This window comes from Gobio gobio, assembly GCF_949357685.1.
Source record: "Gobio gobio genome assembly, chromosome: 16".
Lineage (NCBI taxonomy): Eukaryota > Metazoa > Chordata > Actinopteri > Cypriniformes > Gobionidae > Gobio > Gobio gobio.
In genome coordinates, this window is record NC_137109.1 from 28870386 (window position 1) to 28897602 (window position 27217).

The window sequence follows — 27217 nt, forward strand, 5'->3', positions numbered from 1 at the left end:
TTGGGGAGTGAGGCATTGAAGTTAACAGCTTCTCGCATGGCTTCATTTATGAAAATGACACATCTTAACCTTTATATAATGGTTGATCGGCAGTGGTCTCCTCCTTAATGAAGGTAATTGAGTAAAAAAGAACAGTGTACTGAAAATCTTCCTACTTTCAAGATGACCTACCAATTGACACCATGAATAGCGTGAGCCAGAAAAAAAAAACATTATCCGGGTAACTAACCCACAACTACAACTCAAACCATAACTGTCATTAAAAGGATATGTCTGAGTAATCATCGTGGTCGGCTGGTTAGATTTTCAGTACACCTTATATGTGTGCCTTTTATATGTAATGTAATCCTAATGGATTGATGTACTGCCAAATGTAAGGCAGCAAAATAAATAAGTCTAAATGTTTGATAATTCTAAAAACTTTCCCTGTAGAAATGTTTAATCATTAACATGTGCTTCACAGATTTAGGTTAAGCTCTGCATACCAGCTGTCGTGTAATGCAGTGAATGAGATGTGTTCGCACTATGATGAAGGCTGCCATACTAGTATGACTCATTATGGAAAACCTAGAAGACACTCCCTAGATGTGTGGCGAAACTTTTTGAAAGAAGAAAAAAAAGTAAGAGAGACATTTTCATGTTGGCAATGGCATGAGCTAACGATCTTTACTGCATTGACATACTGAGTAAAACAGGTCTGAATGTGCGTACAATGATGTAACCGTAGAGATAATATTAAATTCATTTGTAAATAAAACGGAGGATTAAATATTGATTTACGCACATAAATTACTAGGCTTAATAATGTGTATGTCTTCTGATTGGACCATAAAAACAAACCCCACTTGTCAAGCGAGCTTGCTCTGGGTCCTCTTGGATATTGTAGTTTTTGTGTGGCCTGTTTACGGTTGGAGTTTATGCAAACATATTACCCTACAAACTACATTTCCCATCAACACGCGCGGTGGGATGTTCTTTGACGGACAAAGTTGTGTTTATTAAAACTGAAACGTTCATACTGGAACAGAAACCGTGGAAGATCTGCAGTGAAAAGCGAAGGATAAGGTAATGGAATGAATTGACTGTTTTTAAAGTCGGTAATATGTAAGCTAGTCCAAGACACTTTTAAGATGGCTTACCGAGGCTGTTTTGTCCGTTTCTCAAGGGGTTAGGGTTGAGGGTTGTCGGTTTGATTGAGAAACTCAATGTTGGGGCGAGGCGACAGTAACTAACTAATAGTTTAATATCAGCAAGTTTGATTTTATATTCCAATAATTCTCGTGCATCCTTTAAGAACTCACCAAGTAAACAACTCCTGGTTCATATGTGGAAAATATTACATCAAAAATCTGGAATTCAGCCAGTCTGAACAAGGAGAGGAATTGCCTACGCTGTTTCATTTACTCATTAATATTTACTATTATTTGATAAGACCCCGTACACATTTTGAAGCAACTGGTTGCTTTTAATGGTTGACATTTATTATATTTGAAAGAAGTTGGTTAGTGTCAACTGCCACGTTTCTAGTTACTACATGTAAGTTAAGCAGTACTGCATTTGTCTGTGCTTATTACATATTCTTTCAAGAGACAGTCAGGAATTCCTGACATTTTCCAGCTGGTTTGTCTGTCCCACACCTCGTTTAATCGGTTCCACCTGTGTATTTCATTCCTCGGGGTGTGTAGTTTCACTTATATATATATTTGTGCACAAACTCTTCCACCATATGCAAATCTCATTGGCTTTGTGTGAATTAGTCTATTTCTTAAGATGTTTACACTGCAGTGTTGCTTATACTCATTTGCCCACGAGTGAAAGCAGTCATAGAAGATTGAAACAATAAGTCACATTCAAGCTGGGGAATCTGTCAGTGGAGAAGAGCATGCTTGAACCTTTTAACTGGCTTACCACATCGCACTTTCCTAACAAATCCTGCTTTGCTGGCCAACAGGGCCTGTACTGTCTCCGTAATGCCTCCCAGAAATGGATTTAATACACTCTCTTTGTTAAGTCCAAAAAGATATTAACAGCTAGCTTTAAAGGTCACAACAAATTGTCATGCATTCAAATATGAATGTGTGCTAATTTTATTGCTGGCATGAAGCTGAAACTTTTTTTAAATTATTGTCACCCACAGAAAGCCTGTGATATAGGACCGAGGATGCGGGGTGAACCTGGGCCAGTTCAAATTGTGACAGTCAACAAGCAGGATCACTCCTTTGACTTGGATACAGACGCGCTCGGTCGAATTTTGTTGGCGCCTGAGGTTCGAGATAAAGATGTGGTGGTGGTGTCTGTTGCTGGAGCCTTCCGAAAAGGGAAAAGTTTCCTATTGGATTTCATGCTCCGATACTTGTACAAGAAGGTCAGAAGGAAAACCAATGCATTCAATATTCAGATCATGTAATGCAGCACATAATTTAAAGGGATAGTTTACCCACAAATGAAAATTATCCCATAATTTACTTATCTTCAAGCCATCCTAGGTGGATATGACATTGTTCTTTAGTTATTAGTTATATTAAAAAATGTAATGGCTAATCCAAGCTCCAAGCCCAAAATCTGAAGCCCAAAAAAGTGATACACATGGCTCTGGGGGGTTAATGTAGGCCTTCTGAAGTGATCGATGGGTTTGTGTAAGGCAAATATCTATATTTATAACTTTATGAAGTAAAATATCTAGCTTCCGCCAGACCACCTTCTCGCAGTTCAAAACGTTTGCGCTACGTCCAACGTCATCATTGTGCCACCTTTTCTGTAATGCTGGGGTAAGACTAGAGGAGTTTTTAAATCCTGATTATAAAATCTGGTGGCATCTAGAGGTGTTGAAATTAATAGTTTCTACGATGCATTGCGATGAGACAAGGACGATTCGGTATCGGTTCAGTAATGGACCATAACCGATTATAATGATTCTTTTCTGACGTCATTTGTCGTGTACGTGCTTTGTCGCGGTAGCATACAGTGGCAGAGGGAGGCAAGACGTGAGTGTGAGTAATTAAAAATGCTCCAACTACTTTAAAAGCTGACATCTGGGCACATTTCGGCTTTTATAAACAACCTGGTAAGCACGACCTTGAGAACACACACACGCTGTGTGTAAATCAAAGCTATCTGATTTCTCAAAACTATTTAATTTACACTTGGGCACGTAAATGTATCTCCGCAAAACGGATATCTTCAATTCCCGCACTATATGCAGATTTAATGGAGTTCACATCACCGAAAACAAGAGATATGAGCTGCATTTTATTGATCATCAGCTAATTTCAAAATCAAAGACCGCAAAAGGAGAGAGCACGGCAACAGCACTGGTAAGATCCTTTAGTTTATTTACTTTTAATGAATATGATTGTGTGTTGAGCACCTTTGACTTACTTACTTACTTACTTTCATATTATTTACAGTAGTTTGTGCGTTAGCTTGATGAAGACACGCTCTCGCACGTTTATTTTACTTAGCGTTGTTGGGATGAGTAAAATTTACAGATGTGGTTTTAACAACCACATGCATTTATACTTTAGTTTTGACTGTAATGCAGCCCAGACCACCTCTTGAAGTGGCTTTTAGTATTTACGTTTGTGTATTTGTTCTAAATGCTCCTGTTGTCTTCTGTGCCCAGACTTGAGTTTTGTTTGATACATTCGAGAAGCGTGTTTTCTTTGTGCAGGTAAAATTAAAGTTTCAGTTCATATGACTGACTGCTTGTATTTATTGAAAAAATTGTATACATGAGGATGCAGTGCATCGTCAATGCATTGTGATGTATCGTAATATCGAATTGAACTGAATGGATGGCTTGATAATCGTAATCGAACCGAACCCTGAGACCAGTGTAGGTTCACACCCTTAGTGGCATCACTCATATAAGGAAAATCTTCAGATTTTTTTCTCTCAAATATGCAAATAAAAAATTTGAAGTCACAACCACGAAACAAGCTGCTGTGTGCGGGTCAGAACGGCATGTGGAATGTTAAAATGACACGTTTGTGTCTTCGTAAAACATGACACAACCATACAGACAGAGAAATCGCCTTGGTTTTGAATATACTGGGAGAATGTAGAAAGCTGCTAGCAAATGTAAACATTACCTGATGAGATGTCAATGACGATCTGCTATGTGAGTTACATGTTTACATCCACTTCCCCATGAGATCACATGAGGTTCTCGTCCTGAATAGTATTAAAAATATCTTGTAGTGTATGATGTGCAAAAATGTAAAAATCTTGTAGTGTGCTGTCATTCACTTCTTTCATTGGCTATTGTAAAAAAAAATTACGTAATTATCCCGATTTTAAAATCCTAAATATCATGTTTGATATGATCGGGGTGGCCCCGATTTGTGTGAGAGCAGATCGAGAGGTGCAAGATTCGATCTGTGAACGCCTCATATTACCAGATAATCTGCAGTGAACATCGGAACCAATCGAGGTCCTTGACAAGATGTTTTCTCCGATTCTTGGGAGGGGGAAATCAGGGATAAATTGGCCTAAAACTTTTGTAGTGTGAGCCCGGGTTAAATTGATTATGGAATGTGGTCTGCCGGAAGCTAGATGTTTCACTTTATACCGTGTTAAATATAGATATTTTTACAAAAACCCATCGCTTCGCTTCAGAAGGCATTTATTAACACCCCGGTGCCGTGTGGAGTATGTTTATAATGGATGGATACACTTTTTAGGGCTTCAAATTTTGGGCTGTCATTTACTGCCATTATAATGCCGTATAATTCGTCTGAAAGAAGAAATCATATACACTTAGGATGGCTTGAGGGTGAGTAAATCTTGGGGTAATTAATTTTCATTTTTGGGTGAACTATCCCTTTCGTATTAAGGCAAAATTTGCCCAGATAGGATGATAGATTTCAAACACTTTGAAAGATCATTGGCTTACTCTTGGTTTGATGCTCTTGAGCAGGTTCCTACTATATATTCACCTTGCATTATTTTGTCCCCTTCAGCCTGATCAGGACTGGCTTGGGCAGGAAAATGAGCCCCTGACAGGTTTCTCCTGGAGAGGAGGCTCCGAGCCAGAGACCACCGGCATCCATCTATGGAGTGAAGTTTTCATTGTGCGGAAGAAGAATGGAAGTGAGGTAACAAGCACCCAACAGCAGCCAGCGCACTGTGGCCATGTGGTCTTAACTTAAGTACTAAATACCAGAAACAAATGATTTTCATGGTTTTGTTAATAGTTTTTGAATCTGCGTTCGCAGAGGGAAAACTGTAGTCAATTATAGTTGCAACTGTTCAGTCAGTGAGAGAGAAATAATGCATTTAAAACGTTATTTCTATTTGTATATGTATATTTAATAATATCTACTTCAACTTTGTTGTCCATTGCTGGTTGCACAATACAAACTTACAGCATGACCAGCGTAGTCCGATTTGCATTTGAATGATTCCAAGCTGGTTCTTTTTTATTAATTGGTCAAAACCGATTCACTCACTCACAGAGTAAATCAGCTGGAGCAGTTACTGAATTAACCTCTGAATGACTTCTTGAACTGCAAGTCATTACTTTTGGTCATATCTTCCTCAAAATAAACCGAAATTCCTCTGGTGTTATGTAATAGTTAAGGCTTGTGAGATCAGTGTTTATCATTGGTTCTTTATATGACAATGTGTAGTTAAATAGGTTCATTAGGAGCTTTAGGATTTTGTTGTAACTTTTATAAATATTACTAAAAATAGTTGAATAAATTATTCAGAGATACTGAAAATCAGTATAAGTGGAATTCCTGTCACTAGTGGTCGTGCTTGTTTGAGATACACCGATCAGGAATAACATGCATTATGAGGTGAAGTGAATAACACTTATCTCTTCATCACGGCACCTGTTAGTGTGTGGGATATATTAGGCTGCAAATTAACATTTTGTCCTCAAAGTTGATGTGTTAGCAGGAAAAATGGGCAAGCGTGAGGACTTCAGTGAGTTTGACATGGGCCAAAATGTGATGGCTGGGTCAGAGCATCTCCAAAACTGCAGCTCTTGTGGGGTGTTCCCGGTCTGCAGTGGTCAGTATCTATAAAAAATTGGTCCAAGGAAGGAACAGTGTTGAACCGGTGACAGGGTCATGAGCCAAGGCTCATTGATGGACGTGGGGAGCGAAGGCTGGCAGTGTGGTCCGATCAAACAGACAAGATGCTGTAGCTCAAATTGCTCAAGAAGTTAATGCTGGTTCTGATAGAAAGGTGTCAGAATACACAATGCATTGCAGTTTGTTGCGTATGGGGCTGCATAGCCGAAGACCTGTCAGGGTTCCCATGCTGACCCCTGTCCACCGCCAAAAGCGCCAACAGTGGGCACGTGAGCATCAGAACTGGACCACGGAGCAATTGAAGAAGGTTGCCCAACACAATATTAGGAAGGTGGTCATAATGTTATGCCTGATTGGTGTATATGGTATGAATAAACTGAGATTAAATGAAATACTCAGTTTCAGTTCCCTAGAAATTCATTATGACCGTTGCATTATGGATGTATTACTGTCTGAAATCTTATCTAGTGTCTAGTATGCAATCTGCACTCGTGCAAGTTCTGATATCAGATTCATAGTAAGTTTGTGGTCATTTCCTGTTTAGATTTTATCGCTAGTGATTCTGGCTTAATGCGTTTTTGATTCTTGAACGCCTCGGGGTTCCCCGCGAAGAGCTGGAGGAAGTGGCTAGGGAGAGGGAAGTCTGGGCGTCTCTGCTTAGACTGTTGCCCCGCGACCCGGCCCCGGATAAGCGGAAGATGATGGATGGATGGATGGAATTACTTGTCACTTTCGGTCACTTGCTCTCTTGGAGAACCGTAGTACTAAAATGGAGCCTTTTTTTTCTTTTCTGTAGGTTGCAGTGCTTTTAATGGACACACAAGGAGCGTTTGATTCTCAGTCCACAGTCAAAGATTGTGCCACTATCTTTGCCCTCAGCACCATGACTAGTTCTATCCAGGTTTCCACAATGCATCCTAACAATTTTGCCACAAATAAGTTGAAAGAAGACTGGAAATGTGTCATAATTATAATTAATTATATATTTTTTCTAGATTTATAACCTGTCACAGAACATTCAGGAAGATGATCTACAGCAACTTCAGGTTAGTCAAGTCACAGCTAGCCAAGAATACAGAATTTTCAAGCTAAACTGACTAAATGCCCTGCATAGGTCTTATTACACCACAGAGTAATGTTTGGGTTAAAAGCAGGGTTTCGGCTGGTTTTAAAAAGTCTTAATTCATCCATACACAAATGAAGGCCTTAAAAGGTCTTAAATTAGAGCAGAAAGTCTTAAATTCATAAAGTCATGGCATTAAATGTTGCATGCACTGCAAAAAATGTATATCTTAGTTAGCATTTTTGTCCTGTTTTCCAATACTAAAATCAATACATCTTTAAATCAAGATAAATTTACTTGAGATGCAAGTCTTGAAAAATTGAACAAAATTAAGTCAATTTGCATCTTCAGTGAATGCCTCTTGATTTAAGAATCTTTAGACATTTTCACTGGAAAACAAGACAAAAATACTGAGAATGATCATCACTTTTTTGCAGTGTGATCAGAAGGTACAGTAAAAGTTATTGTCATATTCTAGTGCAATGGTCTGCAACCTTATGGCATGCGGAGGGATGATCACAGAAGCGCACCTCTTGTCGCTTGAATGTTTTGTCAGATTTACGTGCTAGTGCAGGATAAAATCTCACACTTTAAAAGTATTTATAGGTCCTAACTAATAAAACAGGCTGTGACCATGAGGAATGAATACCTCGAAATGTACATCCATATGCAAGTTCGAGGGACTTTGCTGCATGTACTTAATCAAAATGACAGTAAAAACAGTGAAATTGTGAAATCATATTACAATTTAAAAGAAATGTTTCCGATTTGAATATTTTAATATTGAATATTTTCAGATGTAATTTATTCCTATGATGGCAAAGCCGAACTTTCAGCATCCATTACTCCAGTGTTCAATGTCACATGAAACATTTCTTATGTCGGTGTTGAAAACATTTGTGCTGCTTATTTTTTTGTAAACCGTGATACATTTATTTCAGGAATCTGTAATGAATAGAATGTTCAGAACAAGAAAATAACTATTTTGTAACATAAATGTCTTTACTGTCATTTAATGCATGTACATTGAATTACATGTGATGCAATGGCCAGTAACTAATATTCAACAAATAAATATATCTATAGTCTTTTATTGTCCAAAGCTGTCAGAAAACACTTTCAAGTTCAACTGTAATTGTTTTGAAATGTATATCTTGATTTATGTTGGATATTGTGGAACAAGCTCTCAGCATGCTCAAACCCTGTGAGAAAAGTTGTGCTTCTAAATTCATCCCTTTTTAATGCATTGCTGTTAAAAGTGTAGCTAAAACATAAATTAGGAGAAAATAATCACATCAACTTGCTGGCGGAAGCATGGATGCATCTCTGTTCTTAATCTTGCCGTACAGACCATACTGTATACCACAGTCATAAGTGTTTTTTTTCTTTTCTTGTTTTACATTGTGGTCTTTTGTTGTTTCCCTAACTTTTTTATTACACCTGTCTTTGTGTTTGTGTAGCTGTTTACAGAGTATGGCCGACTTGCAATGGATGAAATCTTTCTGAAGCCTTTTCAGGTATGAACACACCATGCTGATACTGGCATTGTATTCATCAATGTTAGTTCTTATCTGTGTGTACCTGTAGTGACACGTGGCTTGATGCTCACATTTGTATTTCAAATTTGTGGGTTTTTTGCTTGGCACTCATTTACCTTCATGAGCAGAATAACCTCAGTACCTAAAAAGACCTCTGGTGACACCATGTTACAATGATGGTGTCGGATGGCAATATCATGGTATTCAAAATATTATATTTAATGATTATCATATTTATATCCTCTTGTATTTAAATCCCTAGCAAGGTTCTTTAAAGAATACAGTGATCCAATATTACTGCATTAATATGAAACCATGGACAACATTGTCTTGAGAGCTCAGGGCAGATGTATAACTTGAAACCGCTGGCTATCAGAGTGCACCTAGACAGACATGTCTGTGCGTGTATGTATTTTATTGTGTGTTTCCTTCATGTCGGCATAACTCTTGTCCACAGTCGCTTATGTTCCTGGTCAGAGACTGGAGTTTCCCGTATGAGTACAAATTTGGGTTTAAGGGAGGAAGCGATTTCTTGGACAAACGTCTTCAAGTATGTAACTAAGAATGACTTGCGGTACTCTATATGTTCAGTCGTGTGTTTGTCTGAAGTGATATCCCTCTTGTGTGTGTGGTGGTGTTCAGGTGAAGCAGACTCAGCATGAGGAGCTTCAGACAGTGAGAGAGCACATTCACTCCTGTTTCACCTCCATTTCCTGTTTTCTCTTACCACACCCTGGCCTGAAGGTGGCAACAAGCCCTGCATTCACGGGACAGCTGTGTGGTATTAGACTTCATTTATGTTTTACTACTCGCATGACTCACTCTACCTAGAGATGGGCACAAGAACCAGAGCACAAAGATTAAATTGAAAGCACAAAAATTGTTTTGTGATAACAAATTTTGTGATTGGTTACAGTACTTTATGGTCAGATTTGTTTGACATTATTAGAGAAAAAAATGCAGTGTGGTGGGATGCAACACAATTTAAAGTTTGGGTGACGGACCCCCAACTTGGTTGATTTATCTGTTTGGGCAAAATTACCAAAGTGCCAATCCCTATTTTTGCTGTTACATATCCACACAAAAATAACATGCACTATCATTTGGTGGTCAATAAGAGATGTTTTATGCTTCGATGTTTTATGCCTATCAAGGCTGCATTTATTTGATCAAAATACAGTAAAAACAGTAATATTGTGAAATATTAGAAAAAAATTACATAACCGTTTTCTATTGTAATATATTCTGAAATTATTATTTTTTTCCTGTGATGTCAAAGCTGAATTTTCAGAATCATTTCTCCAGTCTTCGGCGTCACATGATCATTCAGAAATCATTCTAATATGCTGATTTTCTGCGCAAGAAACACTTGTTATTACTGTAGATCGTTGAAAACCATTGCGCTGATTAATATTTTTGTGAAACCTGTGATACCTTTTTTTCAGAATTCTTTGATGAATAGAAAGTTCAAAAGAACTGCTTTATTTGAAATAAAGACTTTGTAGCATTATAAATGTCTGTAATGCGATTCAAGATAAGGAAAGAAGATGTCAGGGTCAGCTTTACTGATGCTCGTGGGGTTTTATTGAATGTTTCAGAAATCCAAAAACAAAGACACCTTCGCAGCGCTTAAACAAACTCCGTCTCAAAATAAATAAATCCACGTGCGGCTCTCCAGAGCATTCGGCCCCCACACAAGGCCTAAGTCAGTCTCTCTCCTCCTGCTTCCTGTTTCCTGGTGGCTTTTAACCAGTCTCTCCATGCCAATAACTGCAATGAGACACAGGTGATTTGTCATTTTGCACTTGACCTACTTGCTCACCGCTCGTCTCCGGATTCTCTCTCCAGCTGCAGACCTTGGTTAACCACGCTCCCCTTGCCACATGTCTTTACTATCACTTTTGATCAACTTAAGGCATCCTTGCCAAATTAAAATATCAGTCAGAAAACATCTTACTGACCCCAAACCGAAGTAAAGTAGTGTATATTTGTCAACACTCCATTTACTGATATCTGCATATCTCATTGTGTGGGTTTCATCTGCATTTTCAGTCCATCATTTTATAATGGCATTTTTATGCTATTTGTTGTTTTACATGTTCTAACAATCTCTCCATCCTCGATTCTCAGATGTGGCTCCAGAGTTTAAGGAACAGTTGCGTGAACTCATTCCCAACCTGCTCAAGTCTGATGAGCTGGCAGTGAAAGAGATCAATGGGAATAAGGTGACCTGCAGAGGCCTGCTGGAGTACTTCAAGGTGAGCCTGCAGCTGGCTTAAGGCCGCAACATACTCCACAAGAACAGAGAAAAAAGTTTTCGTTCCCAGGGCTATGAGAACAAAATCACGTCCTTTTGTTCTCTGAGCCCTGGTTTGGGAGTTCTCGCAGCTTGTTCTCGACACATCGTCTGAGCAGAACTTTTTTCTTGTGGGTGTCCAAGAACTATTGTGCGATTGGTCAGAATTTTAAAGTGGGCGGGGTTAATGCTGAGAAACGGAGATGTTCGGCACCTGCTTTTCTCGTGAAGTATGTAACGTCCTGGCCATAACGAACTTTGTTCTTGTTCTTGCCACCTCGAGAAAACAAACAAATTTCTTTGTTCTTGCAGAGTATGTTCCAAGCTTGATAAACGTTTAAACTTGAGTTTTGTTTCTAATTTGTCAGGCATATATTAAGATATATCAGGGAGAAGACCTTCCACACCCTAAATCCATGCTGGAGGTAACATAATACAGTTTTACTAATATTTGGTATTTATTTGATATTGCTTTAACACAAGATTTCATGGCTTTGATGTAATGTTTTGATTCAGGCTACAGCAGAGGCCAATAACCTTGCGGCAGTGGCGGCAGCTAAAGACCAGTATTACAAGAATATGGAGAAGGTATGTTACCTGGAATGTTTTAAACACTTGTTATGTGTAGTACAGTCCCTCCCAAAAGGTTTATACATAATACAACTGCTGAATATGTTTTGTCCCCTGAAAATCACAAATCATTCATGTTCATTAACTTTCACATTAGTATAAGATCTATGCAGTGATCTATATTAGTGTCCTTCACTACTATGTACTAACATTCAAATTAATCATTTGATACAATGCACTTATTGTTTACATACGTTTTTACATTACTTATATTTTTTTAATTACCTGCATGTAATTACAGCTGTAGTTAATTTCTGAAATTACCTCTGTAATTACATTGTTGAGCCTTACCTTACACTTAACCCTACCCTTAAATTTACCTATACCACCACACCTATCCCTAGCCTTAAGGCCTGTTCACACCGGGACGATTTTCGCACGCGTTTATCGCCGACGTTTAACGCCTCGTGACTAAACAATGGGCGCCAATGTGAGTGTGCACACCGACGCGTAAAACGGCAGGCGTAAAAGCGTCATTTTAAAAAAAACGCCTCGGGTTCGTTTTTTTATTTTGACGCGGCACGTAAAAAACTGGCCGACCAATGAGATCCGCGCTTTTGTTCACGTGCCTGGAGCTGCTGAAGTGACAGTAAAACACGACTTGGTGGCGCTCAAGCACAAAATCGGTCTTGCCGAGCACACACTGATACGACGAAGAAGTAGTAAGTAGACAAAGAAGAAGATGGGCTGCTAATGCTGCTTGCCAGTTAGCAAAAAGTGTGTGAATGGTTTTGCCATAGACATAATATGTCTATGGTTTTGGCAAGCACGTAAATACTGTCTCTCCTCTTCTTCTGTGTGACGACAAGCGAGTGTCAGAAGCGTAAAGTGCCGCAGCACCACCTTGTGTACCGGGAGCGCATCTACTGAATGTGCACGTTCACTCGGCGCAACGCCAGTAGAAATCGCTTGGGTGTGAACACTCAAGACGCGCCGAAAAACGTCACGAAAAACGCTGGCGATAAGCGCGTGCGATATTCGTCCCGGTGTGTACAGGCCTTCACCCGTATCCCACATCAATATCAGCAAAAGTGTTTTGCAATATAATATGAACACAATAAGTACATTGTATTGTATTTGCAATTTATGCACGCATACGTTGTGACATAATGGAAAAAATAAATGCGTGATTTGTAGTTGCATTTGGATTTTCTTTTCCATGTATGTAACATGTCTGTAACAATGTATGTAACAATAATACGACCAAGATGGCGGCGCGAGTAGATCGCGAGGCTCAGCGTCTCTCCAGATTCTGCAATTTTGCGGTATTTTTCTTGTTCATCTCGGGTCTGTTCGTACAGAACAGTTGTGCTTTTACATCGTACACCCGTTGTGAGCTTTTGGATATTGGTTTGCGAATTTCCGACAGTTTTATGGACAATCTTCAACTCCTTCCTGAGATCGCTAGGACGCCCGAGGCGATGCGCTCTGCCCGGCCGGGCGGAAGTGCTAGAAGGCGGCGCTGTGATCGTAAACAAAGACGGGGTAAGCGTGGAGGTCTAAGAGCTAAGCTAAGGCTAACTCCTTACCGGCTCTCTTTACCCAGCATTTTCCTTGCCAATGTACGATCGCTAGTGAACAAAATGGAGGAGATTCGACTCAGCATTACACACAGTAAGAAACTTTTGAACTGTAACGTCCTAATCTTCACTGAAACCTGGTTAAACAGAGGAATACCGGACACCGCTATTGAGCTAGCGGGACGCCACACACTCCGGGCGGATAGAACACTAGATGGCTCCGGGAAGAGCAGAGGGGGTGGATTGTGCATTTATATTAACAAAGCTTGGTGCACAAACTCTGCTATTGTTGGGAGTCATTGTTCAGCTAACCTGGAGTTTCTCATGGTTAAATGTAGACCGTTTTATCTACCGCGGGAGTTCACCTCCACTATTATCACTGCAGCCTATATTCCCCCGGATGCTGATGCCAAGCTTGCTATGAAAGAACTTCACGCAGCCATCAGTAAACAACAGACTGATCACCCGGAAGCTGCGTTTATTGTTGCAGGTGACTTTAATCATTCAAACCTAAAGTCAGTGCTACCCAAGTTTCACCAGCATGTTTCCTGCCACACCAGAGGAAACAAAACCTTAGACCATGTATATACAAACATGGCTGGAGCTTACGTTGCGACACCCCTCCCCCACCTGGGACAGTCAGACCACCTCTCTTTGTTTCTATCACCCAAATATTCACCCCTCATCAACCGTGTGAAGCCATCAGTAAAGACCATCAAGGTGTGGCCTGCGGGGGCAGACTCCACACTCCAGGAAAGGTTTCTAAACACAGACTGGAGTATGTTTGCTTCTCAAGCCACCAGTGGCGCTCACACGGACATTGACTCATTCACTTCCTCTGTATTGGATCATATCAATACCACCATCGACAGTGTTACAACCCAGAAACAGATCACCACATACCCTAATCAGAAGCCTTGGATGAACAGGGAAGTTCGACTCCTGCTGAAGTCACGCAATACTGCCTTCAGATCAGGTGATGCACAAGCCTACAGTACATCCAGAGCTAACCTGAAGAGGGGCATCAAAAAGGCCAAGCACTGCTACAAGCTAAAGATAGAGGGTCACTTTTCCAACTCTGACCCTCGACGCATGTGGCAGGGCATCCAGGCCATCAGTGACTACAAACCCCCCCACTCCACCCCCGCAGCCACTGATGTCAACTTCCTGAACGAGCTAAATTACTTTTATGCTCGTTTTGAAAGAGACAACAGAGAAACTGCCACCAAGCTCAAACCCTCAGCTGACCACCCACCAATCACACTCTCCTCCACAGATGTCTGCAAGGCACTGAGCCGGATCAGCGCACACAAGGCTGCTGGACCAGACAACATCCCTGGACGTGTGCTCAGGGCATGTGCGGAGCAGCTCGCTGGGGTTTTTACAGACATTTTCAACCTGTCTCTTGCCCAAGCAGCTGTACCATCATGCTTTAAACGCACTTCCATTGTGCCAGTGCCAAAACACTCTAACCCGAGGTGCCCTAATGACTACCGCCCTGTAGCACTCACACCCATCGTTATGAAGTGCTTTGAGCGGCTGGTCCTGGAACACCTAAAAGACTCTCTACCATCCACATTGGACTCACACCAGTTTGCCTACCGCAGCAATAGGAGCACAGAGGATGCCGTTTCCATGGCACTGCACTCTGTGCTCACCCATCTGGACCATAAGAACACGTATGCACGCATGCTGTTTGTTGACTTCAGCTCCGCATTCAACACTGTAATCCCATCCAAGTTAATAGCTAAACTTGGAGACCTGGGCATCAACACTTCAATGTGTAACTGGATTTTGGACTTCCTAACTGACAGACCCCAGAATGTTCGTTCAGGATTCACCTGCTCCACATCCATCACACTCAACACTGGCGTACCACAGGGCTGTGTGCTAAGCCCGTTTCTCTACTCCCTCTTCACCGCCGACTGCAAGCCTGTGTATGGATCTAATTCTATCGTCAAGTTTGCGGACGACACTACGGTGATCGGGCTCATCAGCAACAACGATGAGACTGCCTACAGGGAAGAGATCCAGCACCTGGCCACATGGTGCGCTGATAATAACCTGCTCCTCAACACCACCAAAACGAAGGAGCTCATCGTGGACTTCAGGAAAGAGTCAAGAGGCACACACGACACCATCCACATCAATGGAATGGCTGTTGAACGTGTCTCCAGTTTCAAGTTCCTGGGGATCCACATCTCGGCGGACATGTCGTGGACGACCAACACCTCCAGCCTGGTCAAGAAGGCTCACCAGCGCCTCTTCTTCCTGAGGACACTGAGGAAGAATCAGCTCTCCTCGGCTATCCTGGTGAACTTCTACCGCTGCGCAATAGAAAGCATCCTGACCAACTGTGTGGCAGTGTGGTATGGGAGCTGCTCTGTTGCGGAGCGCAAGGCACTGCAGCGGGTGGTGAAAACTGCCCAGCGCATCACAGGGACTCCACTGCCTGCCATCGAACACATCCAGAGGAAACGCTGTCTGCATCGAGCTCGCAGCATCCTCAAGGACTCCTCTCACCCAGCCCACAGACTGTTTTCTCTCCTGCCCTCCGGCAGGCGTTTCAGGATCCACCGGACCAGGACCAGCAGACTAAAGAACAGTTTTTTCCCCAGAGCTGTCTCTTTATTGAACTCAAACCCCCGTTGATCCACTTCCCTCATAAACTGATAACTCTCCTACCTCACATCTTCCTTCACTTTGTTATTTGCACTACCGACTGTTTATCACAGTAACAACTGTTTACATATGCATCTTACACTGCCATATCTTAACTGGATTATGCTCATTTGCACTGCCGACTGTATTTATAGTACCAATGTTTACATTTGCATTTTTGCACTGTACTTCTAAATGTAATATGCAACCACTTTCCACTGCACTTTACACTTTTTTTCCGGATAGCTCTGTCCATAATTTATTGCACTACCCTAATCCACTGCTATTCCTCATATTAGCCTAACATATTATTGTATACCTCTATCTGTAAAATTCTGTTTATAGTAATAGCCATCTGTATATTGTATTCATAGTACATATTCACCTGTAAATTCTGTTTATAGTAATAGCCATCTGTATATTTATTCACTGTACATATTCACCTGTAAATTCAGTTCTGTTTATAGTAATAACGTCTCTCTATTTATACATATTTATACATATTCAGTACATATCCATGTCCTGCACTTACGCATCCATTGTATATCCTGCACTTGCTGCTATTGCACTTCTGGTTAGACCTAAACTGCATTTCGTTGCCTTGTACTTGTACTTGTGTAATGACAATAAAGTTGAATCTAATCTAATCTAATCTAATCTATGTCTGCCGAATTTCAAATGGAAACGCAAAGTCTGTTTGCAATTGCATTTCCAATGTCTTACGAGTTATGACCCTGCGGTTTTGGAATAGCAATAGAAAATAACCCATTTGCTATTTCACTTTCTCCACATCCTGCTCCAACCCTCATAAAATTCAAATGGAATCGCAATATTTCCTAACACAGTCAACTGTCAATAAGTCTTGATGGTGGGGTTTATTGATAAAGTTGGAGAGTATGCCACATCCTACATTAGAATTGCAATTACAAATGGACTTTGCGGTTCCATCTGAAATTTGGAAGACATTGAAAAGAAAATCCAAACACAATTGCAAATCACGCATTTGTTTCAAATATGTCACAACATATGCGTGCACAAATTGGGGGGGAGGGTCATCTTGCACCGGGGCCATCTTACCCCATGTTAATATCCATTTAACCTTTTATACATTGTCCTCTTTATTTCTTTTTCGTAAATTCCCTCTCACCGTTAGGTATGTGGTGGAGATCTGCCTTATGTGGCTCCTGACTCACTGGAGGAAAAGCACCGCTTCTTCCTTGCGGAGGCCCTTCATCTCTTCTCCGGCACTAAGAAGATGGGTGGGCGGGATTTTTGTTACCGTTACCAGGTACAGTTGGAAGTAGAGCTGATGGAGCAGTGGGAGTCCTTAAGAAAGCACAATGAGGTAACAGCTTTGTGAAAAAGCTTTAAAAGGATTAATGTGAGAAATATTTTACTAATTTCTTTTTGTACACTTGTGTTCTTTTCAGTCCAAGAATGTTTTCAGTGCTTTTCGGACACCTGCAGTGCTGTTTGTCCTGATCTGCCTCCTGTATGTGCTGTCAGGAATTTTTCTCTTTGTTGGCCTGGAAACTATTTCCTTTGCATGTGACTGTGTAGTTGGTCTAGCCATGATTGCTATGCTGACCTGGGCCATTATCCGGTACTCTGGCCAGTACAGAGAAATAGGCACAGTCATAGACCAAGCTGCTGGAGTTGTACTAGAGCAGGTAAATGTAGTCTTTTTAATACCTTTTTTAATTTTAAAGATGAAGTAGGTAGCGTCTTTGACATTAGTGACACCTAGCAGACTTACAAAAAATAAATCTTTTTTTTTAATTGTCTCACTAAAGGTTGAGCTGTACAGCTCTCAATGTTTACACTTTTGTGGGAGATAAATCCATGAATGGCATGCTAATAGTCAATGAACAATAATCTTGGTTAGAAGAATGTATTTTAACATAAAAATCTTCATACTTACCCTTAATAAATGTCCTTAAGTGTTAGAAATGTTAAATTCTGTTTTTTTCCCTTCCTTTTTTCCCCCAAGGCTACTGAAGTGCTAAACAAGACAAGAGGCCAGGGTCAGGTGGCTGCACAACAAAAGAAGACAAGATAGCTTCTCAGTCAAACCAAAGATGTCAGAACCAGATGTAAACTGCACAGATGCGACCAATAATATGATACCAAATATTGCACATCTCCAAACACAGCACTTAAATTTCTACTTCTAATGCAGGTTGACTGATTTTTTTCAAGATGTCTTAAACCCTATTTTTAAATGTCAACACAAATATGAATATAAACCAAATATCACAAACCAGCAGTTTTTCAGGGACAGGTATGGATTTAGCACAAGGGCTAAACTCTCCACAGAGCTGCATTGATACGTTTACAGTACAGCCAAAGACATCCTCCATAGCAGGTCAGGGTCGTGTAACTTTTGGATTGCACTTGCATTGCACTCTGTAGACATGTTACTGGTTTGTTCTCTTTAGCCAGGAATACCTTTGCACATGAACTGCCATTACTTCATTAAGGCTTGAGCTTGATGTGATGTTTAGTATTAAAAGTGTAAGTACACTATATTATGTTACCTTTGCAAGAGCTTTGTTTTTTAATGATCTCCACCAAATTGTGGCCTTTCTGTGCATTCCATCTTGTATACATCCATGTATGATTTCTATGGGAAATCCTGTCAATATGTTGTTTCACTTGTATTGGGTTTCATCGGAGTAACAAACATATTTTATTCCATTAAAATGGTTTTGCGTGCAGGATTGGTCCTGTACACCCCCTTTTTAAAATGCTGGCATGTTTTTGGGTGTTCAAAACCATCCTGACACTTAAGTTGGATGGAAAGTGTTAATAGAAAAGCCAATATCAACTATTTAAAAGTGTCTTGAGAAAAGCTCAGTCATTGTGCACTATTCTGTAATCAGGTTCATATTTGCATATCATTTTAGTAAACACCTGATTTGATTCTGTTTTTGTAGTGGTCTGAGCACTATTGCATCTTATTACTTTCTGTTTTCTTTTTGTCATTTGACATTCCTCTTATTTCATGTATAATGTGGCGGTGAAAGAGTATACCTGGAAAATTCAGTTTCCACGTATGATATATTCACGTATGATAGTACGTGAAATCTTTTTGTTTTTTCCAGATTTTTACAGACAATGACAATATGTGTATGCCCCCCAAGGCGTATCTGTAATGTGTCTTTGTGGTGTTGTTCTTGGTTGCATTCCACCAGAGCCTCGGTTGGGGTTTTTTGAATGTGTCCTCTGATCTCTTCACATTTTCAATCAAGTGGACCTGCCTAAACTGACCTACCAGGGATCATTCTTTGTCCCTGCATATCGTTTTTACTGTTACATACACTTTACATATATAAACCCCTAAAATAAAGATTTAAGCATGCAATGCACTCATGGGTCTTTTTTGTATACAGATGGAGGCAAAAATGTCAAAAAGAGTCAACTTTTGTACGCTAGGTGTCAGCATTGATGAGGACTGTAAGCATTTTGAACAGCCGTTAATTTGAGTCTACGAATGAACAAAAGCGAGTAAATGGAACTATTAATTTGGATGTCATTGGTTTGTTGCAAATTGTAGGTAATAAGGCTATTCTGTGGTCAGCGGGATATGCTCTTCCCTCTGCAGTTTCATTCTTTGCTGCTGTCCACCGCTCCCTCTAGCGTGTGCAGTGAATTTTTTCTATAGAAATTGAATGTCCTTGTTCCCTTTCATAGGTTCACTTCAATGCTGCATAATCGTCACTATGGGAACACCTTTGGAGTGACAAATGTCTGAAGCCCTTATACCATCACTCCATTTTATTGGCCAGTAGCGATTAGCACCGCTCCGAGGAATACGTACGTATGCTTCATATGAGCGGCGTGTCCTGCTACGCGCTGTTTAATCAGATTATAACATTTTCAGAAAGCGAATTTTCTGTTGCCTGTAGGAAAGTGCATTTCTTTGTGTTCATTACTACTTTTAAGAGCGGTTTTCCCTCCTCTCAAACGAACACGTTAAGTTTTAGGAGATGCTTCACTCATGACAGGTGCGTGCGATTGGGCCTTCAGCATGCTCAGGCGGCACTTAACGGCTTATCTGACTGTCGACACTGCAATAGTCTGTGATTTGAATGTTTTACGCTCAATGGCCGTGCTCTAAGCTTAAGGATGAGGGAGAGGGCTTGACTTCAAGGAGCTCAGATGGGCTACTAACTTAACACTAGGACTCAACAGTTTGCTTGCGGCAACGCAAACGGATAGACCTGAGTTCGATAGTCAAGGCCTCTCGTTCTCTAAGGATTGGAAAACATGACTGTGGTCTCACACCTGAATCGCCAAGGAGCACTACATTCCTGCCCCCTGTGCAGGCTGGCGAAGTGTGTCCTTCTTTGGGCGCATACCAAGTTTCTGTCAGTCAGAGCGGTTCACATTCAAGGTCACCTAAACCTGGGAGCGGACCTACTTGGAGCCCTCAAGTGGTGAGCCTCATATGGTAGAGGTTTGGCTGAGTGGAAGTGGATTTGTTTGCTTTGAGCATGTCTACACATTGCCCGCTCTGTTTGTCTCCTCTGTTGCCTCTGGGAGTGGATGCTCTGGCTCAGGAGTGGCCCAGGACTCTATGCCTTCCCGCCGATCCAACTGCTCTCACTGGTTCTGCTCAGAGTATGTGCAGACAAAGTGAGACACCTGTTGCTAGTAGCCCTGTTCTGGCCCACTCAGATTTGGTTCTCAGACCTGGTCAGTTTGCTAGTTAGCCCTCCTTGGGAGGTTCTCAAAGTTCTCTTGGGAGGGGTTCTGGTCTCTCGGCTGAGATTGTTGACTCTATTCTGAACTCTAGGGCCCCCTCTACAAGGTGCCTGTATGCTTTTAAATAGAAGCTCTTTGCCTCTTGGTGCAGGCAGTTCGACCTGGACTCAGTTCATTGCCCCGTTAAGTTAATTTTTATCAAGTCATTTTTTTGGCGGGGGCAGCCCCTGCCACTCTTGAAGTTTATGTGGCAGCTATCTCTGCTGAGCATGTGCCCATGAGAGGTTTTTCCATTGGACGTCACCGTCTGGTTTCCCATTTTCTGCAGTAGTCAAGGTTGCGTTGAACCAATTTTACTTTAAGCAGGTGGTCTTGGAGGCTTTTACCCCTCCTGACTCGGGGACTGGGAGTGATGTGCAACATCTTGGTCTCTGCCTGGTGAGGGCGTTGAAGATCTATGTTGACCGCACAGCCCAGCAGCATAGATCTGACCAACTGTTTGTGTGTTCTGTTGGTAAAAACAAAGGAGTTGCTGTCACCAAACAGAGAATGTCTCATTTGGTGACCGAGTCTATCTCTGCAGCCTATGAAACACGTGACATGGCTTGGCTGCCTGGTATTGTGGATTTCAATGGACTGCGTGCTTCTAAGCGCCGAGGAAGGGAGAGCTGTCTATGCTGTGTTTATAGATTGTTCCAAACACTGTGACTTCCTCTGAGCCGGTTGTCGGAGATACTACTATGAGAACTGGACCAACTCAGAGATGATTTTACTCTGGGACTTAAACTGGGACTGGTCATCAAAAATGTTGAATGAACCATGCAAGGATATCTGTGACTCTCTTTGTTTGGAGCAACTGATACACTCTCCAACCCGTTTAAAAAATATACAAATAAATCCTCGCTAATTGATGTCACCTTAAATAATGCTCCTCAGATTTTCTGCAACTGGAGTTTTTTTTGGGTGACCACTGTGCAATAGTATTTGTGAGAATTTGTAGGATTTTAAAAAGTTCACCACGTATTATTATGAAATGTCAATTTAAATATTTTAATGAGCAAGCCTTTCTGCAGGATATTTATGATAGTGATTTATATACTGTCTCACTGATACTGATTTAGCATGGGAGTATTTTAAATTAACTTTTTTGAGTATATGCGACAAACATGCTCCTTTAAGATTTAGGGTAAGAGGCAGAGATAACCCCTGGTTCAATGAGTTAATCTCTTCTTGTATTAAAGAGCGTGATGCTGCATGGGCCAAAGCAAAGAAAATAAATAACCATTTGGATTGGGTATGTTACAGAACATTGAGAAATAATTGTGCAAAATAGGTATTATATATATATTTATATATATATATAAAAAAAACTCGAAATAGCGGAACCAATCACTTCTATTTTTAATTTAAGTTTAACTTTAAATGTTCAGTAATTCCACATGCCTGGAAATCAGCCATGGTTCTCCCTTAGTTCAGACTGCACGAACTCGTCGGATCACTGCTCTTTTCACACATGACTATCTGGGCCAGTATTCAGTCACTGCTGTGTTCACACTGCACGATGGATCGGCGACAGGGGGTTTCACACTGCATGACTGTACAAGAGGAATAATCGCCGACAGCTCTGTCCCGTCCGCAAATTACGTTTCACAACAAAACACACGCCAGAAGTGTGAAAGAAACAACGCAAGATCACACGTGCGTCAGACCGGAGTCATTGCGCGAGACTGGAATTGTTAATAAAAATATAGACTGCAGTGCAGAAACTTGTGGTCCAAATTGTCTGTGCGGTGTGCGCTGATTTGCAGCAAAAGGGAGAAAAATAAGATTATGGTGGAGGAAATTGTTGGGGAGACACAGGGACTCTGACTCAGACTCTGAACACATTTCACACAGCAGGAGTTTGTATCGCAGACAGGTCCAGATATTTAGCATGCCAAATATCTCATGGGCGTCGGCGACTCATCGGCGATTCTCTCTGATCGCGTCTTTGATCATTCACACTGCGTGATTGCCACTCACGTGCACAAGCACCGATTTGTCTATGATTTCGGGCATTTGTCTGCGATTTCTCAAAACCTGTCGTCGAGTCAAAATCGGGGCTAAAATCGGGCAGTGTGAACTATGCTTTATAGTTAAGACTGCCCAATTTTAGCCCCGATTTTGTATACAGGGAGGTTCGGGGAGGAGTAATAGACCATAATATCAGTATTTTAATACATACAGTGAGGAAAATAAGTATTTGAACACCCTGCTATTTTGCAAGTTCTCCCACTTAGAAATCATGGAGGGGTCTGAAATTGTCATCGTAGGTGCATGTCCACTGTGAGAGACATAATCTAAAAAAAAAAAATCCAGAAATCACAATGTATGATTTTTTAACTATTTATTTGTATGATACAGCTGCAAATAAGTATTTGAACACCTGAGAAAATCAATGTTAATATTTGGTACAGTAGCCTTTGTTTGCAATTACAGAGGTCAAACGTTTCCTGTAGTTTTTCACCAGGTTTGCACACACTGCAGGAGGGATTTTGGCCCACTCCTCCACACAGATCTTCTCTAGATCAGTCAGGTTTCTGGCCTGTCACTGAGAAACACGGAGTTTGAGCTCCCTCCAAAGATTCTCTATTGGGTTTAGGTCTGGAGACTGGCTAGGCCACGCCAGAACCTTGATATGCTTCTTACAGAGCCACTCCTTGGTTATCCTGGCTGTGTGCTTCGGGTCATTGTCATGTTGGAAGACCCAGCCTCGACCCATCTTCAATGCTCTAACTGAGGGAAGGAGGTTGTTCCCCAAAATCTCGCAATACATGGCCCTGGTCATCCTCTCCTTAATACAGTGCAGTCGCCCTGTCCCATGTGCAGAAAAACACCCCCAAAGCATGATCCTACCACCCCCATGCTTCACAGTAGGGATGGTGTTCTTGGGATGGTACTCATCATTCTTCTTCCTCCAAACACTTTTAGTGGAATTATGACCAAAAAGTTCTATTTTGGTCTCATCTGACCACATGACTTTCTCCCATGACTCCTCTTGATCATCCAAATGGTCATTGGGAAACTTAAGACGGGCCTGGACATGTGCTGGTTTAAGCAGGGGAACCTTCCGTGCCATGCATGATTTCAAACCATGACGTCTTAGGGCCCGTCCACACGGAGACGCGTATCACTGTATACGTATACATTTTTTATCGTATTGGCGTTTCGTCCACACGGATCCGGCGTTTTGGGAGACTGAAACCGCTTTTTTTTTAAACCGGGTCCTAAAGTGGATAAATCTGAAAATGACACCCTTGCGGTTTCGTGTATACAGCCAATCCGTATATTTTGTGAAACGGTGATGTCATCACACCACGTCCTGCGCGGGGAAGACTAGAAAGGATACAACTACAGGCACTGGGCATGCACACATCAATACTACGTTGTTTAATTACTGTATTTGCATTATTGTAAGGGTAGGTTTAGGGTTGGGGTAGGTATATGCGTTAATAAAACACATCTGGTAAGTAGCAAATTTATTTATTGTTATTTTATTGTGAGATTTTACCTCACCTCCGACTGTTGCCGCAACTTGTTAACCACAACTCTCCATTTTTAGTGTATTTCTGTGGCAGAATTACAGTGCCACATACTGGCCTGGCATGTATACTACATCGTTTTGAGCCGTTTTCATGCTCTCGTGTGTACGCAGATATTTCTTGAAACGAGGAAAAAAAAAAGATTGGATAGGGAAAGTTCTGGTTTCGTGTGGACGGGGCCTTAGTGTATTACCAACAGTAACCTTGGAAACGGTGGTCCCAGCTCTTTTCAGGTCATTGACCAGCTCCTCCCGTGTAGTTCTGGGCTGATTTCTCACCTTTCTTAGGATCATTGAGACCCCAGGTGGTGAGATCTTGCATGGATCCCCAGTCCGAGGGAGATTGACAGTCATGTTTAGCTTCTTCCATTTTCTAATGATTGCTCCAACATGGACCTTTTTTCACCAAGCTGCCTGGCAATTTCCCCGTAGCCCTTTCCAACCTTGTGGAGGTGTACAATTTTGTCTCTAGTGTCTTTGGACAGCTCTTTGGTCTTGGCCATGTTAGTAGTTGGATTCTTACTGATTGTATGGGCTGGACAGGTGTCTTTATGCAGCTAACGACCTCAAACAGGTGCATCTAATTTAGGATAATAAATGGAGTGGAGGTGGACATTTTAAAGGCAGACTAACAGATCTTTGAGGGTCAGAATTATAGCTGATAGACAGGTGTTCAAATACTTATTTGCAGCTGTATCATACAAATAAATAGTTAAAAAAATCATACATTGTGATTTCTGGGAAAAAATTTTTTTTGATTATGTCTCTCACAGTGGACATGATGACAATTTCAGACCCCTCCATGATTTCTAAGTGGGAAAACTTGCAAAATAGCATGGTGTTCAAATACTTATTTTCCTCTCTGTATATTTACAATTCTATCAAACAGAAACAAAGCACAAACATTTGCTTGACCAGCCGCAACAGTAGCACATTACAAAATGATTTATGTACCTCCAACTCTCTTTGCAGAACACAATCATTGCTCCCTGTGTCTCCCCAACCGTTTCCTCCTCCATAATATTTTTTCTTTTTCTCCTTTTTGCTGCAAATCAGCGCACAGACAGTTTGGAACGCAAGTTTCTGCACTGCAGTCTATATTTTTAATAACAATTCCAGTCTCGCGCAAGGACTCCGGTCTGACGCGCGTGTGATCTTGCGTTGTTTCCTTCTCACTTCTGGCGTGTGCTTTGTTGTGAAACGTAATTTGCGGACGGGACAGAGCTGTCGCCGATTCTTCCTCTGGTACAGTCATGCAGTGTGAAACCCCCTGTCACCGATCCATCGTGCAGTGTGAACACAGCAGTGACTGAATACTGGCCCAGATAGTCATGTGTGAAAAGAGCAGTGATCCGATGAGTTTGAAAATCGTGCAGTCTGAACTAGGCATTAGCTAAAAGGGTGACCCCTCTGAATTAGATAATTACTGACCTATTTCAAGGTTATCAGTGATGGCAAAAGTTGTTGAAGCTTAATCAAGTAATAATCAAGTAAAATGTTATTTAACGGTCGGAAAATAATATTTTAAATGAACTGCCGGTCAGGTAATATACTGTAACAGCAGCTATGCTGGTCACAAATTATATTATTACATGTTTAGATAATAATCAGCACTGTGCAGCTCTATTTGTTGATCTCTCTAGTCTAAAGCATTTGATTCAGTAGACCACAATATCTTGTTGCAGAGACTCCATTCTTTTAAGTTTTAGTAAAATGTGTCTAAATTGGTTCTATAACTATCTCAGAAAGAATGCTGTGTGTCTCAGTTGAGAAACTTCACTTCTACAGAACTAAAAATGAATAAAGGTGTCCCACAGGGATCTATTTTAGCACCAATTTTATTTTCAATTTATATAAATGACCTAGGTCATGAGATAGCCTAACTACAGCTAAAATACATTTATATACACTGATGATACAATCTACACAATAACACAGTGCCGTACACGTGGCCTGGTCTGATGAATCACATTTTCTTTTACATCAAGTCGATGGCTGGGTGCGTGTTCCCGCTTACCTCGGGAACACATGGCACCAGGATGCACTATGGGAAGGCGGCAAGCCGGTGGACGCAGTGTGATGCTTTGGGCAATGTTCTGCTGGGAAACCTTGGGTCCTGCCATCCATGTGGATGTTACTTTGACACATACCACCTACCTAAGCATTGTTGCAGACCATGTACACCCTTTCATGGAGACGGTATTCCCTGGTGGCTGTGACCTCTTTCAGCAGGATCATGCGCCCTGCCACAAAACAAAAATGGTTCAGGAATGGTTTGAGGCAACAACAAGTTTGAGGTGTTGACTTGGCCTCCAAATTCCCCAGATCTCAATCCAATCGAACATCTGTAGAATGTGCTGAACAAACAAGTCAGATCCATGGAGGCCCCACCTCGCAACATAAAGCATCTGCTACTAACATCTTGGTGCCTGATACCATAGCACACCTTCAGGGGTCTAGTGGAGTCCATGCCTCCGGGTCAGTGCTGTTTTGGCAGCAAAAGGGGGACCAACACAATATGAGCACGGTGGTCATAATGTTATGCCTGATCAGTGTATATCATGCTGCAATACGATTTGTGACAAATGCATCTTCACGTACGTACCCAACATTGTACAAGGTTAAGTTTTACTAAAGGAGAAAAATGCATATGCTCCTATTTATTTCCAAGGCATTATTAGGTTGATTTAAATTATGTATAATATAAACTATTTAAACTACACATGCTATATATTTTTTATTTTGTTTTAAATTTATTACAATATTTTATGGACATAAAATAATGTTTGTATAGTTTAATTTATATTATAAATAATTGAAATACTATAATTAAATATAAGTTATTCATGCAGCGTTGTTTTTTTATGTAATTGGGAGATCTGTAACATTTCTGTTGTCTTGTTTCACAGGTATCCAGCACGAGTGGCAAGTGAACGGTCTAGATGATATCAAGGACCGAAAGACCCTTGCACTATTCTGTAATCAGGTTCATATTTGCATATCGTTTTAGTAAACCCCTGATTTGATTCTGTTTTGTAGTGGTCTGAGCACTATTGCATCTTATTACTTTCTGTTTTCATTTTTGTCATTTGACATTCCTCTTATTTTATGTATAATGTGGTGGTGAAAGAGTATTCCTGGAAAATTCAGTTTCCAGGCATATGACAGTAAGTGAAAGCAT

The 27217-nt window shown here is 41.1% G+C and overlaps 1 protein-coding gene across 1 annotated transcript; it reads left to right on the plus strand.

The window, feature by feature from the left end:
* Positions 1–961: 961 nt before the first annotated feature.
* Positions 962–19116, plus strand: LOC307139793 (atlastin-3-like). Its single transcript, XM_079838892.1, has 14 exons — positions 962–1065; positions 2138–2365; positions 4962–5096; positions 6838–6942; positions 7037–7087; positions 8565–8621; positions 9100–9192; positions 9285–9423; positions 10773–10900; positions 11307–11363; positions 11455–11526; positions 16903–17094; positions 17180–17419; positions 17740–19116. The coding sequence occupies exons 2-14, from the start codon at positions 2162–2164 to the stop codon at positions 17806–17808; spliced, it is 1542 nt and encodes a 513-aa protein (XP_079695018.1). The 5' UTR covers positions 962–1065; positions 2138–2161; the 3' UTR covers positions 17809–19116.
* The last annotated feature ends 8101 nt before the right edge of the window (positions 19117–27217 follow it).

Bases quoted from the DNA above. Each gene is read 5' to 3' on its own strand.
- LOC307139793 (XM_079838892.1), top strand. From the start codon at position 2,162: ATGCGGGGTGAACCTGGGCCAGTTCAAATTGTGACAGTCAACAAGCAG. The intron at 2,366-4,961 runs GTCAGAAGGAAA...TGTCCCCTTCAG, and splicing joins TCCGATACTTGTACAAGAAG to CCTGATCAGGACTGGCTTGG. The intron at 17,095-17,179 runs GTAACAGCTTTG...TGTTCTTTTCAG, and splicing joins CCTTAAGAAAGCACAATGAG to TCCAAGAATGTTTTCAGTGC.